This window comes from Neopelma chrysocephalum, unplaced genomic scaffold (genome assembly GCF_003984885.1).
Source record: "Neopelma chrysocephalum unplaced genomic scaffold, ASM398488v2 Primary Assembly neopelma1_42, whole genome shotgun sequence".
Lineage (NCBI taxonomy): Eukaryota > Metazoa > Chordata > Aves > Passeriformes > Pipridae > Neopelma > Neopelma chrysocephalum.
The window spans coordinates 14,652,801-14,665,709 of record NW_020897700.1 but is presented as its reverse complement, the minus strand read 5'-3'; the positions used below and the strand labels follow the sequence as shown (position 1 = coordinate 14,665,709).

General features: G+C 35.8%; 1 protein-coding gene across 3 annotated transcripts in view; it reads right to left on the bottom strand.

The window, feature by feature from the left end:
* The window catches only part of LOC113964454 (probable ATP-dependent RNA helicase DDX60), a 43,738-nt gene that overhangs the window by 14,896 nt on the left and 15,933 nt on the right, over window positions 1–12,909 (bottom strand). For all 3 annotated transcript variants that reach the window (XM_027676761.1, XM_027676762.1, XM_027676760.1), the window contains 13 exons: window positions 11,929–12,181; window positions 10,942–11,105; window positions 8,752–8,904; window positions 8,331–8,480; window positions 7,212–7,331; window positions 5,692–5,787; window positions 4,891–5,006; window positions 4,205–4,350; window positions 3,884–3,993; window positions 3,672–3,776; window positions 3,424–3,552; window positions 2,687–2,814; window positions 1,121–1,276 (listed from right to left, as the gene is read on the bottom strand). In XM_027676761.1, coding sequence (XP_027532562.1) covers window positions 1,121–1,276; window positions 2,687–2,814; window positions 3,424–3,552; window positions 3,672–3,776; window positions 3,884–3,993; window positions 4,205–4,350; window positions 4,891–5,006; window positions 5,692–5,787; window positions 7,212–7,331; window positions 8,331–8,480; window positions 8,752–8,904; window positions 10,942–11,105; window positions 11,929–12,181 — 1,826 coding nt within the window. The remainder of the gene's footprint in view (window positions 1–1,120; window positions 1,277–2,686; window positions 2,815–3,423; window positions 3,553–3,671; window positions 3,777–3,883; window positions 3,994–4,204; window positions 4,351–4,890; window positions 5,007–5,691; window positions 5,788–7,211; window positions 7,332–8,330; window positions 8,481–8,751; window positions 8,905–10,941; window positions 11,106–11,928; window positions 12,182–12,909) is intronic.

Genomic DNA, 12,909 nt, shown 5'->3' with positions numbered 1-12,909 from the left:
TCAAACTTGTAGGTATATCTGTTAATGTAAATACTGATAATGCTAACAGCTTCATTTTATCATGGCTCATATGAAAAACTGCAAGTAATTTGGGGGGAAGTAGAGAGGACAAAAATTAAGGAAGATAAAGACAGAGACTATAAGCACCTCAATTAGCAAATTTGTAAGCTAACTAGATTTCATAGGAGAAGGATTAAAAGAAAAACATGATGGATTTACTGCCAATAATGTCAGGAACGGTAAGGATTTAGGACAGGATTTGAAGAAGAGAGGGGAGGGAAGAGTATTTAAGGGCAAATTTTTAAGGTACTTCAATGTCTAAATATGTGTCTAATAGTAGTAAGTGAGAACTTGAAAATCCAGTAGGAATTTAAAGTCAGGTAAGTTCATTCTTCCATAATATTATGTCCAAAGAATGCACTGTAAGTTGTCATTAGGAGGACAAAACGAAGATGTTTTATGTTCTTGACATTCCTGAAAACTACAGCCATATTTCACTCCCAAATGTCTTATAAAAATCCATACTCTATGATCATAAAATTAATAAAATGAAAGGTTAAGGGGGAAAAAAATACAGTACAATCCAAACAAAAGGCCGACAAATATTAAAATAGGATCTCACCAGTCAGTGAACCTGTATTTCATAGATCCACTACCCTGGTAAGGCTAAACTATGAAAATATTCTCCCACAGTGGCTGACCCAGAAGCAGGGTCAAATGCTACACTGTTTTTAAGACTTGCATGACTAAACTTACTGTTTGGAAAAAGAGCTGTTCTGATATGTTGATATCTCAGTAGTTAATTACTCCAAATTGACCGATCTCATATACTCAGGTCTCTCTCTTTGATTCTTTTGTTGTAGTGCCAGCACCTTATCCAATGTCAGCAGTGCTGGCATCTTCCTGCTGCCTGACCATACAGTAGGTACTGCTGATTGATACCTGCCACTCGGCTGCTCCAGCAGCGTGGGGTACTAGAGCACAAAGAAGAACAGGACTACTGTACCTCAAGCTAGATGGATATGCTGCTGAAAGGTGCATCCCCAGAAATAAGTTATCACAAAATTACACTCTGTCATAATACATAAGCTTTTTAATAACATATTGTTATAATACTTACTCAGGGAATTTTGTTAGCATTTTGGTCACTTTTCTTAGTTCTTCCCTTAAATGCTCTTTTTCCCTCTCAGCATCTGGACCTTGTATACTTTTTTGTTTTTCCCACAATTTGGAGAATACAGTCATGGCTGCACGTTCGACTGAATGGATGCTAAATCTTGAAGTAAACAATATATAATATACATCAGATAGGTGAACTCTTAATACAGTTTTATTACCATTTATATGTAATGCTGTTAAAATAGTATTCAGTGAGCCCTATCATCGGACGATAGTTAGAATCTAAACATTAGAAACTTATCCGTATTTCATGTCCAACATACTCCACGTTCACTTTTAAACAGCTATTACTACAAAACCGAGTAGTAAAATGGTTCTACCAATAAATTATCTACAGGAAGTATGCTCAACTCTATGTTTCCCTAAGATGGACACTTGGACATAAAGTAAACTGCAGCTTAAGTCACTTTAATTCTTCTCAACTACCCAGCTGGAGAATCAGTGCCTGTCCTCATCTTCCACATGGCTGTTCTTCCTCATAGCTTTTTCACTATAGGACTGTGGAGTTTAACTGGGATGAAGACTTCTCCAGCTTCACTCTCGAAAAGAATTTTTTTCATTCCTCTTGTTGCAGACAGATAATATTAACTAAAACCATACAAGATGCTGGCAACACATACAGTGAGGTTGCATCCAAACCCATTAGAATATTCACATTCAAATCTGTCAGTCACCAAGATCAGGAGCAAAATTTTCACCTTCACATAAGCATGAGAGGACTGAAATTGCAGTGAGCATGCTAATCCTAGTGTCTAATGCAAGGACAGGCAAGGCTTTATACTGAGATGAGCAAACTTTCCATATTTACATGATTGTTCCAATGCATTATTACAGCAAACATATGCACTAGACAGCTGTTTACTGATAAGTAGCTTATTTTTTTAAGTCCAGCATTGAAGTACATGCCTAATTTACTAATATAAGCAATATCACTGACAATAATGGTATTATCAATATGATCAAAGTTGTGCATGTTTGATATTACATAATTACACCTCATATATGCAAACCAGGTTGATTGATGCATTGTCACTGGATGTAAGATGTGATTTTTAGAGGTTATGCAGTGGGAGTATCACCATGTAACAGACGAATACATTAACTAAATCACATCTCACCCTTTTCCGTGGCAAATCTGCCCTTACATAAATCATTTCCACCTCTAAATAGACAGCATACACTTTCCACAAGTTTTACTGACTACACCAGAGCAAAGCAACTGAGAATCTGATTTTAATGTGACTAAGTTTCTTGTAATTTTCTCAGACATCATGCATGGATTCTACCCTTTCCACACAGTAATTAAATGCTCCCAGTTTTATTTCAGCTAAACTTTAGTGCCATAAACATACATGGGTTGATAGAGCTTGCAGACCCTCACTTTTAAGGCAAAGGTAATAAATACCACATAAATGGCATTTGCCATGCCATATCAATGCTTATCTCTATACTCATTTTTCTGAATATAGGCAATACACATATAATACATGAAATGTATTATACTTACATAAAAAATATGGCAGGCAACTTATCCATCTCATGTAATTTATCAACAAAGTTTGCAAAATGTTTCCACTTCTCCTGTTCTGAGCAATCCACAGATTTTGGCTTAAGGTGCTCCAGTAGTTCATTCACCTGAGCGAAGTAATAGTTTTATGGAGATTTTAATGGCAGATACTTCTGTCTGGAAGCTAGCAAATACGAAGATTCCATTTTCCTGTGTAAAATTCTATCAGTTCAAATTTTTCAAATCATTCAGAACTGGAATAGTCACTTATAGTTTACAAACTAAAAGGTCTGCAAGTTATCAACTGACTTTGGCAAGAGCTCAAAATAGAATTTTCATGGCTACCATGGTTTTCAGCTCATTGCTTGAATTTGTGTCTTTCACATGGGAACATACATAATGTCTGTGGTTACACAGAAGGTTTCACATAAGCAACAAAAAAGAAGTAGACTGAAAAAGCAGATCAAAGGTACAATATTCTCACCAACTGTAGGAGGTACCCAAAGGAATCATGAATTGATATCTCACAGCAGTATCAGAAATCTGATTCCAAGAGATGTGAAAACATCACCTTAAAAATGCTTATGGAAATGCTACAAATAGTGCCTATCTTTCAAGTAAAGCAACAGTTAAACCTAAGAAATATGGACAAACTCCCATAATTATATTACTAGATATAATTACTATTATACTAAAGCTGGACAAATCTGAAGAAAGTGCCCTTTAGCAACTGTTACCTTCTGCCTTTGGCCAATCACAATCCATTTGCTTAGTTCTTTCTTCAGTTCCTGTTCATATTTCCTTGCATCTGCCTTTTTTATTACTACTTTATTCTTGAAAGAGACAAACTCCTCAGGACCTAGCTCCTGGAACAATATTAATATTTAATGTTAATTTAAAGAGTTCTTAATCTATTACTTTGTTACTCTAGTACTTTGTCATCTATTTATTTTGATAAGTTTTGCTCACAGCTGTGTATGCCCACCTGTGCCCTTGGCCAGTCTTGCCAGACTTTTGCCATTGTGTCATAAAGCTGGATGCTCTCTCGTGGAGACAGAGAAAGATCTGAAGGAATACCATAGTTCTCAATCTGCAAGGAGTATAAACAAAAGAAAAATACAGAAATAATTTTGATGGACTCCATGTTGCCTAAATGTAACAGTCCCTAAACAATGTTGACACCAGTGTTATGCTTACATGATTGACTGTTAATGCAGCACATGGATGACAATGTTCAATGGTAAAATCGCTGCCCTTTAGAGAACACACATACTTTTCCAAATCATTGTATCTTTCTTCATACAAGACTGTGAAGAGACAAAAATGTTGTCATGTTGCATTTGGTTGTTTGAAAAAGCAAGTATTTAATCCTGTAAGGTTTGTTGTTATTCAAAAGAAAACAAAAACAAAAACAAAAAAACCCAAACCAAAACACTTAAGTTTACACGCCATGACTTAAGTTTTTGCAGAAATCACACTAAAGTTTATTTCTTAGTTACAAAATATTGTGATACACACCTAGTCTAACACGATATGATTTCTTTTGTTCTTGTATTTTAGATTTCACTTTGCAATGTCTTGTAACGTTCTTTTCAGAGTTGGTAGAGCTTCCTTCTATTTCATTCTCAGCACGTTGCCAATACCTTTTCACAGATTGTAACCACCCACAGTGGAAAAATCAAATGAAAATAAGATTTGTAAAATATATTTTAAGAAAATCAGTACAACTATAATATATGAGTTACTATGATCTGCTTAATTTCTCCTATAGAATTTTCCAGTCCCTTCTCACCAATTTCAGTAAAATTTTCTCCAGCTTATCCCAGGGTGCAAATAAAAAAAAAGTGAAATAGTACCTATACACACACACACACACACATGTATATATATATATAATGCAGGAGTCTTCTCTGACTGATGATGGATAAGAGTGCTTTGGCAATTCAAACAGATGTAAAAGCCTCCTGAATTCCTCCACACAGCTCAGAGTTACAGAGTCTGAAGGAATACATAGAGTGTGTTCTCATTACAAAGTTAAGAATTACAGTATTGTTTTGTGTCGACTGGGGTGTGAGGGCAGCATAATACGTATAACACTGTAATTCCAAATAAGTTGTCTTTCCAATACTAATTGACCTATCTATCTAAAACAGCTCATATCTAATGTAAATATGCTCCCATGGGCAATAAAATTCCACACGTACTCAGTTAGGTGTTCCGGGTTACTGACAGTAGCAGAGAGTGCCAAAAACGGACATCGAATTGTTATCAGAAGATGTTCCCAAACCTCTGCTCCAATTTCACCACCAAGACAATGGACCTAGGTTTTTGGGAGAAAGGATTGAAAGAAAAGAAGAAGTGTTCCTTATCAACGTGTACCCATAACAGGAGTTTTGTGTTTTGCAAAAATCAAAAGTTTGGCAAGATCAGAACTGAATAATCCTTATGTTGTAGCAAATGACCATGGATCCAAATCAAATGTTCAGTAAATACCTCTCCAGACTTAACTAGATAGCAAATTAGCTTAAATTTCAATACTACATTTACTGTTTGTACCCTACGTACTCACTGGCATCATTAGCAATTAATTCCATCTACAAGAAAGAATACAGGAGGAATTTTAAATTTAACAAGATTAATCATTGACTTCTTCCCTAGAAAGTCTGACCAATAGAGTATGATGTGTCATGTGTATGATCCCAGTCTGGTATGTTCTATTTGTGCCATTGAGACTACAGGGGTGGCTTTTAGTTTTTCAGGTGACTGACTTGAGAGAAATAAAGGAAGTTCCTGGTAGTTTTTATTGAATTGTATGTCCTCTTGAAGAATTTCAAGTTCTTGAAGAGTTTTAAGTTCTTTCACTGGAGGACAAGTCTGAAATAATACTTCTGAAAGCTCTTTTTTTACCAGTAATAAACTATGTAATGAAAAAAATGAGTCGCCATCATTTTTCCTCAAGGTTTTTCTTATATTTGTTAAATTGGTTACTATTAAAAGATGCCTACCTCATCAAATATAACATACTCTATTCGTTGGGTCCATTTCTGGCAACGAGGAGACAGCATCAAGATTTCTAAGCATTGAGGCACTGTTACTAGTATCTAAAAAGAAAGGTTTGCAAAACATTATTTTCAAGCAAACTGATTAACCAACTACAAGCAGATTCTATATTAAAAAAGCATTTAAAAATATGTATGTATGTGATTTCAAGGTAAACAAGAGTGAATGCATGTTTGTCACTGCTGTCTTCAAGAAAGGCAAGAAAGAAGACAGAGGAAATTACAGGCTGGTCACTCACCTCCATCCTGGGAAGGTGATGGAGCAACTAATCTTGGAAATCATTTCCAAACAAACACAGAACAAGAAAGTCATTAGGAGTATTCAGCATGAATTCACCAAGGGGAAGTCATGCTTCACCAACTCATATGATGAAAAGACTGGCTTGGGAGATGTGGGGAGATGTGGGGATAGCTGTAGATATTGTCTTCAGTAAGGCTTCACACAGCATCTCCCACAAGATTCTCACAGGCAAGCTGTTGAAGTATGGGCCAGATGAGCAGAGTGAGTGGATTGAAAACTGGTTGGAAGGCTGGGCCTAAGAGGCTGGTGATCAGTGATACAAAATTTATCTGAGACCAGTAACCAGTGATTTACTCTAGGGATCAACAAGGGGGTCTGATCCTGTTTAATGTCTTCATTAAGGGTCTGCATGATGGGTAAAAGTGTACCCTCAGTAGGTCTGCTAATGCCACCAAACTGGGAGGAGTGGCTGACATGCCAGAGAATTGTGCTACCATTCAAAGGGACCTAGAAAGGCTAGACAAACGGGCTGACAGGAACCTCGTGAAGTTCAACAGGGAGCTGCACAAACTTCTTTACCTAGGGAGTAACATGCACATTCCCCAGTATATGCTGGGGGCTGTCCAGCTGGGAAGCAGCTCTTCAGAAAAGGACTTGAGGGTGCAAGAAGACACCAAGTTAAACATGAGGCAGCAATGTGCCCTGGTGGCAAAGAAGGCTAATGATTTCCTGGGCTGGAAACTAGGAGAAGTCCAAACCAGGAGGAGTTTGGACAGCAAATCAAGGGAGGTGATCCTTCCCCTCTACTCAGCACTAATGAGGCCATACCTGAAGTCTTGTGTCCAGTTCTGGGCTCCCCAGTACAAGCGAGACCAGCCTAGTGGCCTTCTATAATGAAGTGACTACATCAATGCACAAGGTAAAAGCTACTGATGTGTTCTATCTGGACATTTATAAGGCATCTTCTGTATGCTGGTAACAAAAGGATTTTAATGGTTTTTCTTTTAACCAGAGCAAGTAATCACCTGCATGTCCGCTAATGATGAAGAGGTGAGGTTGTATGCCACAGACTTACATACCTAAGTACAGGTATGCATAGACTTTTCCTGAACTTTTGATTTAGCAATGGCTCAATTGTTCTAATTAGAATTAACATTTTCAGAAGCCAGATGGAATACAGAAGTCATTATTATTATTATGTGTTAAAACACCCATAAAAATATACCTGAGAATTCATGACATCATGGTGATAATCTCGTGTAAAGACTCCACACACTGCCAATCCATCTGGAAGTTTCTTGGTGAATCGACTGTATACAGTTCCTACCACTTGGTTTACAAGGGCCTTAAATAAAGAAGATCATTAACAAAATAAAGAGTGCATGCCTAAAGATGATAGTCTGAGACACATAAAGGCATTCAATTTTAGCATTGATATTAATGTACTAGACTATAATGTACCATGTAACGTCTTATTAAGTCTAGACTTTCAACAATGTTAACTTTAAAAAGATATGGTACTTTATTTTCAATTATACTCAAATGCTTTCAAAGAAATTTAGTGCTGTGTAAAGTGAGTTATTCATTATTAATTCTGTATTTTAATTATTTTCAAAGCAGTTAATAATAGATCGCATTTACTTCATCTACAAGCACTTTAATGATCTCAAAGTCCTTGGGCTGCATGTTTAAAATACATTTCTGCAACCAGACTGATATTCGAATGAAATTTTGATACCCAACCTGAGTGCAAACACAAAAAAATTTGATTTTAATTACAGAAAACAATCCACAGAGACTGTTCTCAAATAACAGCCTATGTAATTCACTACCTAAAAATCATTTCACTGAACATTAAAATAAATTTTAGAAGAAATCAAAACATTGTGCCTCAGCACTTAAATCAGTTTGAACTATTAGGATGGAATTCTCACTAAAAAATATCCCACTACTTGGAGTTTCATACATTTTCTTTGGAACTCAATTAGAAAAACATGACTTGCTTAGTAATTTTTGCTTTCTAATATTACTTTCATCATATTGGTAGGCTTTTGGTACTCTCATCATTTACCTAACATGCTACCCACAGCATTTTTTTACATATTAATGTTTCTGACCTTAAAGTATCTATACAAATATTAATAGACAAAAACTCTATGTGAGCCCAAATCTTTTGAAGTTTTTTATAAACATGCTCTAATGCATGTAAATATAAACCAGAATGTAAATATTGTTTCTAATAAAAAATATATATTGACTAAAATCGTGTAACAAGTTACCCCAAACAGTTTCAGAATCATTGCATAGTCATACATACAGAGTATGTAGTAGGAAACAGCCTTACCTTTGTAGGAGCAACATACACAACTACTCCTTCGTTGCTTGTTTTCAGAACTTTTTCCATGCAATAGTATGATGCATATGTTTTTCCTGAGGAAGTGGGAGCAACAATCACCGCGGATTCATTATTATCTACAGCATCAAGAAGTTCTCGCTAAGAGAAGAGCAGATATCAAAATATCTTGTCATTAAGTTCATACTGAGTGTTCTTTCTGTGAAAACATCTTTTATTTCTGCATGTAGAATTTAAATACAGATTTTAGACTACAGAGGGTCAGAGTTAACTTGGTTGTGTTATGATTGTATTCTTTCCTCTTAAATTGTTAGTGGAAAAAAATGGAACTTGTCTATTTCAATTATTTGGTCTGACAGACAAAAAAAAATCATTTCTATTAACTTCATGCAAAAAGTTTGTGTCTCATTACCTGCCATGTGTCTGGTATGAAATGTTGCACTCGGGGATCTGGATCATTTCTCTCTTCTCTGAGCAAGTAATAATCCATGTATTGTAGCTGAAAGCGAGCTGAACCCACTTCAATAGCATATTTGCTTGTATTCTGATTACTGCTTTCTCCTGTCTACAAGGTCAAAAGAAAACTCAAGTTGGTTTGAAAGCTAAAAAGAGATTAAGAAAATGGCACATCTTTTGCTCTCTTGAACTGTGCAAGCTCTGAAAAACATATGAAAGTGCAGGTGGTTTTTTAATAATTTCTCTCAGAAATCTACACCATACAGTCTTATGTCAGGGTTACATTTAGTGCTCTTGGAAGGAGACTAGGTTCTAAAACTACTATGTCTTCCACAGTGTTGGTATTGTTTTTGTTATCAGAAGAGCTAAGAAAACTGGCTTTCAGGCAAAAGCTCAGCCTCTTCAAACTATTGCCTGCCAGAGCCTTCTCATCATATATTTATGTCTCTCTTCTTCACTCTGCCCCAATCCCTTGTGCAATGAATTCCACTTGCAAAAAGAAATTCAATATAAAGTAACTGTGATCCCAAATTTTGTAAAGCATTGTATTTTTAAAGAATGCCTGTATACCCTAAGACATAGCAAATTTAATGTTCATGGATGCATCTGGTTACAACATCTGATCCTGAAAGCTGTACAGAAAAGTATTATGTGTATGACACACACTAGAAACTCAGAAAATGACATAACAATTTAGGTTATCGGGGTTTGGACTTGATGATCGTGGAGGTCTTTTCCAACCGTAAGGATTCCATGGATACCTGGATGTCAATCCAACTCACTGATAGAAACACTTGCATTTAAGGTGGGTCACAGGTTATTCAGCCGAGTTTTTACTGTCTTTAATTTCTTGAAGGAAATATTTTCAGCTATTCCTGAAAATTTCAGTTATTCCTAAAGTTTCTCCAACTTTGCAAAAGTAATAATCATAAACAAGGAGCTTCAAAAGTAAAAGTAAGTCCAAAATGCACCAACTGATGTAGAACCCTTCTGAGCAAGAATTAAACCTGCCAACATATCTCTTTTATCATCTCAAGCCTTTATAGCAAACTTTTTGAGATCCCTGGATCCCTTAATTCTACTTCCTAAAATGTAGTATAGCTTATTTGGAACACCAAACACCTTTACAATAATTATGTAGCCGAGAACAAGTAATCATCATGTACCAGTTGAGTTCACATAGAAAAAGAGACAAATAATTTCCACTCTTAAAGGGGAGAAAATTTCTTACAAAACATTCACTTCCTCTCTCTCCTCTGTCCTGAACCTCAAGGAAGGATGATAAACAGTTTCCAAAAATAAGCTTCCAAAAATTCTTAACTGTAGTGTACCTGAAAAATGGGACACTGAAGTAACTGATACTGGTTTTACAGTTCACTGTAACCTTCCTTCCTTTTGCTATTGACTAAGAGGAGTTACCTACTCCCTCTTCTGCCTGAGAGCCACTCTAGCATCCCCTCTCCCTAATAACATACCATCTGCACACAAAGGTATCAAACTGCTCTTAAATCAGCCAGCAGGCAGAAAAGCATAAGGTCGGTCCTTGGAGAAATTACTTCAGGCCAAATTCAGTGTAGCTACTGGTGGTCTCTGCAGTGCTAATAACGACAAGCAATTCAGTATTGGAAGATCTTTCCTTCAGAAGCGATCAGGAATACCATAACATCAAACAGAATAGTTTTCATCCACCTCCACAGTCTCAAAAGATTTCCTGTTCTAAAGTAGCACATTTGGACCTGCTAAAGAGCAGCTGCTCATTGCTTAGCTTTTAACACTTATTTTGAACATGCAGAGCTGAGCTGATGCAATGGACTGAACTTCAGGTACCTCTCAAACACATCTAAGGCCTCAGAGAGACATAGCTAGAGCAAATTAATCTTGATGTCTGTTTCAAAGGCTATCTTTGCAGCTATATAAAGTTCTATTTACTAAAGGGGAAGCTTACTAAAGCTAGCCCTCACATCAAGCAGAGGAATGTATACATGAACCTAAAGAAGATTAATACCTGAATCAAGAATAGATAGTTCCAAATCTTATGGCACAATGCAAAATAAAATAAGCTCAATATTGGTGTCCTACACATTATTCATTGCTTAAGAAATCACTGTTAATATTCAGCTACAGATCCAGTTAACTATAAAGTTACCTGGCCAGACAGGGAGCATGCCAAATTCTCAAATCCAAGGAGTTTTAGATATTTGGTCAGCTTTTGTAGATGCGATTCCTCCAAGAGGTCTTGATATTTTTCAAGAAGGATATGAATTCTCCTCATGACTTGAACAGCTTTGCTTAAATCTTTAGATTTGTTTCCTTTAAAAAAAAAAGCCTACTGTTATCTGAGAGCTGATCGTATCATTGAGAGAATTCTGATATCAGGCATTTTCAGAACAGACCTTAGCTACATTTATAACAATTAAAAGATTAATTTTATTTAAAGACAACTAGACAAAGACGACTCCTTTCACCTCTACACTGAGTGCCACTGAAGACCAAGGACCCAAATAATTCTATCTGCTTCTGCACACTCATCTATAAGAAGAAGTCATACTTCTGACATCTACACAATAACTGAGCTCCCCCATTTTACTTTCCTGATGCACAAATTTGTTAATCTTATTAGCAACATATTTCACTCCAATGTTTACAACTCTTCTGAACACATTTAGAACAGCGTGTGTTTGGACTCTCCTGACTGAGGGTACAGACTTAACAAGTTAATTCTGACGAAACAGAAGGCCACTAACCATGGCATCACAGATTTCTTGTGCAAATCGTCATTATTCAAACTGCAAGCTAATCCCCTCAGCTAAATAAACAATCCATGATATATATAGATGCATTTTACTGTGCATGCTATATAATTATTAAAGATCTATAAATAAAATTATTTATGTATGCAATGTTTACAAACAACACAGGGAAACAGCTACAATCTAATTTCATTGGATACTTCACATCTTGAAATTGCAAAAGGGGACCAGAGCCTGTTAACACATAAAAGCACCTTTCATGTTCCTGAAACAGGGCTGTATTTACATGTCTTTATTACAGCTGAGAATGCCCAAAGTCACCCACACTGTCTTGGTTAAAGGAAGTGGAAGTTGACTACTGAACATGAATTTGGCTATCATACCTTGCTCTCTGCAGTGTTTCTTCCACACTTGTAAACAGGTAGACAGTGCTGTCATTTCTATGCTGAACTTCACAGATTTACTTTTAAGGGTCTTGAGAAACTTCTCCAATTTATTTATTCCAACAGTCTGGTTTTCTTTTATTTCCTTTACAGTTGTCATATATAAGGCTTGCCATTGCTTCTGTTCTTTATTTTCTTCCTTAGCTTTTAGTCGCCTGTTGTTTTCCTCTGTAATTACTTCCACTTTACTTTTCTATCCAGTAAAATAAAGATATTTAGAAATAACCATCACTCTCTCCAAGCATCATATAAAACAAGCTAATCACTCAATCACAGCAGGTGCTTTATAGTTTTCAACTAATCTGTACGATGCATTGTGTTTTGGGAATTTTTTTAATTAAGTCATTTTGAAGACATAATGAATCCCAATATATGTTGCTCAAAAGATCTTCCCTAGATTTCATTTTAAGCCAATATAAAGCTTCACAAGTAGTATAAAACGAAAAAAAATGTAGAAAAATATAATAGGAAATGTCTAAACGTTAAATTTCAAGCTTTTATTTTATACATGGCTAATAGTAATTCTGATCATATTCAGATGCTTTTCAGTAAGTTAAATTAAATTAAGAGTTTAAAGTTACTTAAAGTTACTTTATATACAGAGTTTTAGTGGCAATTCAACAGTCCACAATCTGTAATCCATACTACAGGTTATTATGAAATGTTACTCAAATTACCATTGCTCAGTATTGTTCACAAGTATGCAAGCACATGCTACATACCCTATGATGTCTGACAATGTTCACATAGTTAGGATTAATTGCAATATCTACAGGATTTTTCACAGAGTATGTTTCCATATAGTGCAAGGAAATAAGTAATTTAAGAATGGGTTTTTTTCTAGTATTTCTCAACAGTTTCTAAAAGTAAAATTAAATTAATGAAATCCAGTTTCATGACACTGGTCATGAGCCAAAACCC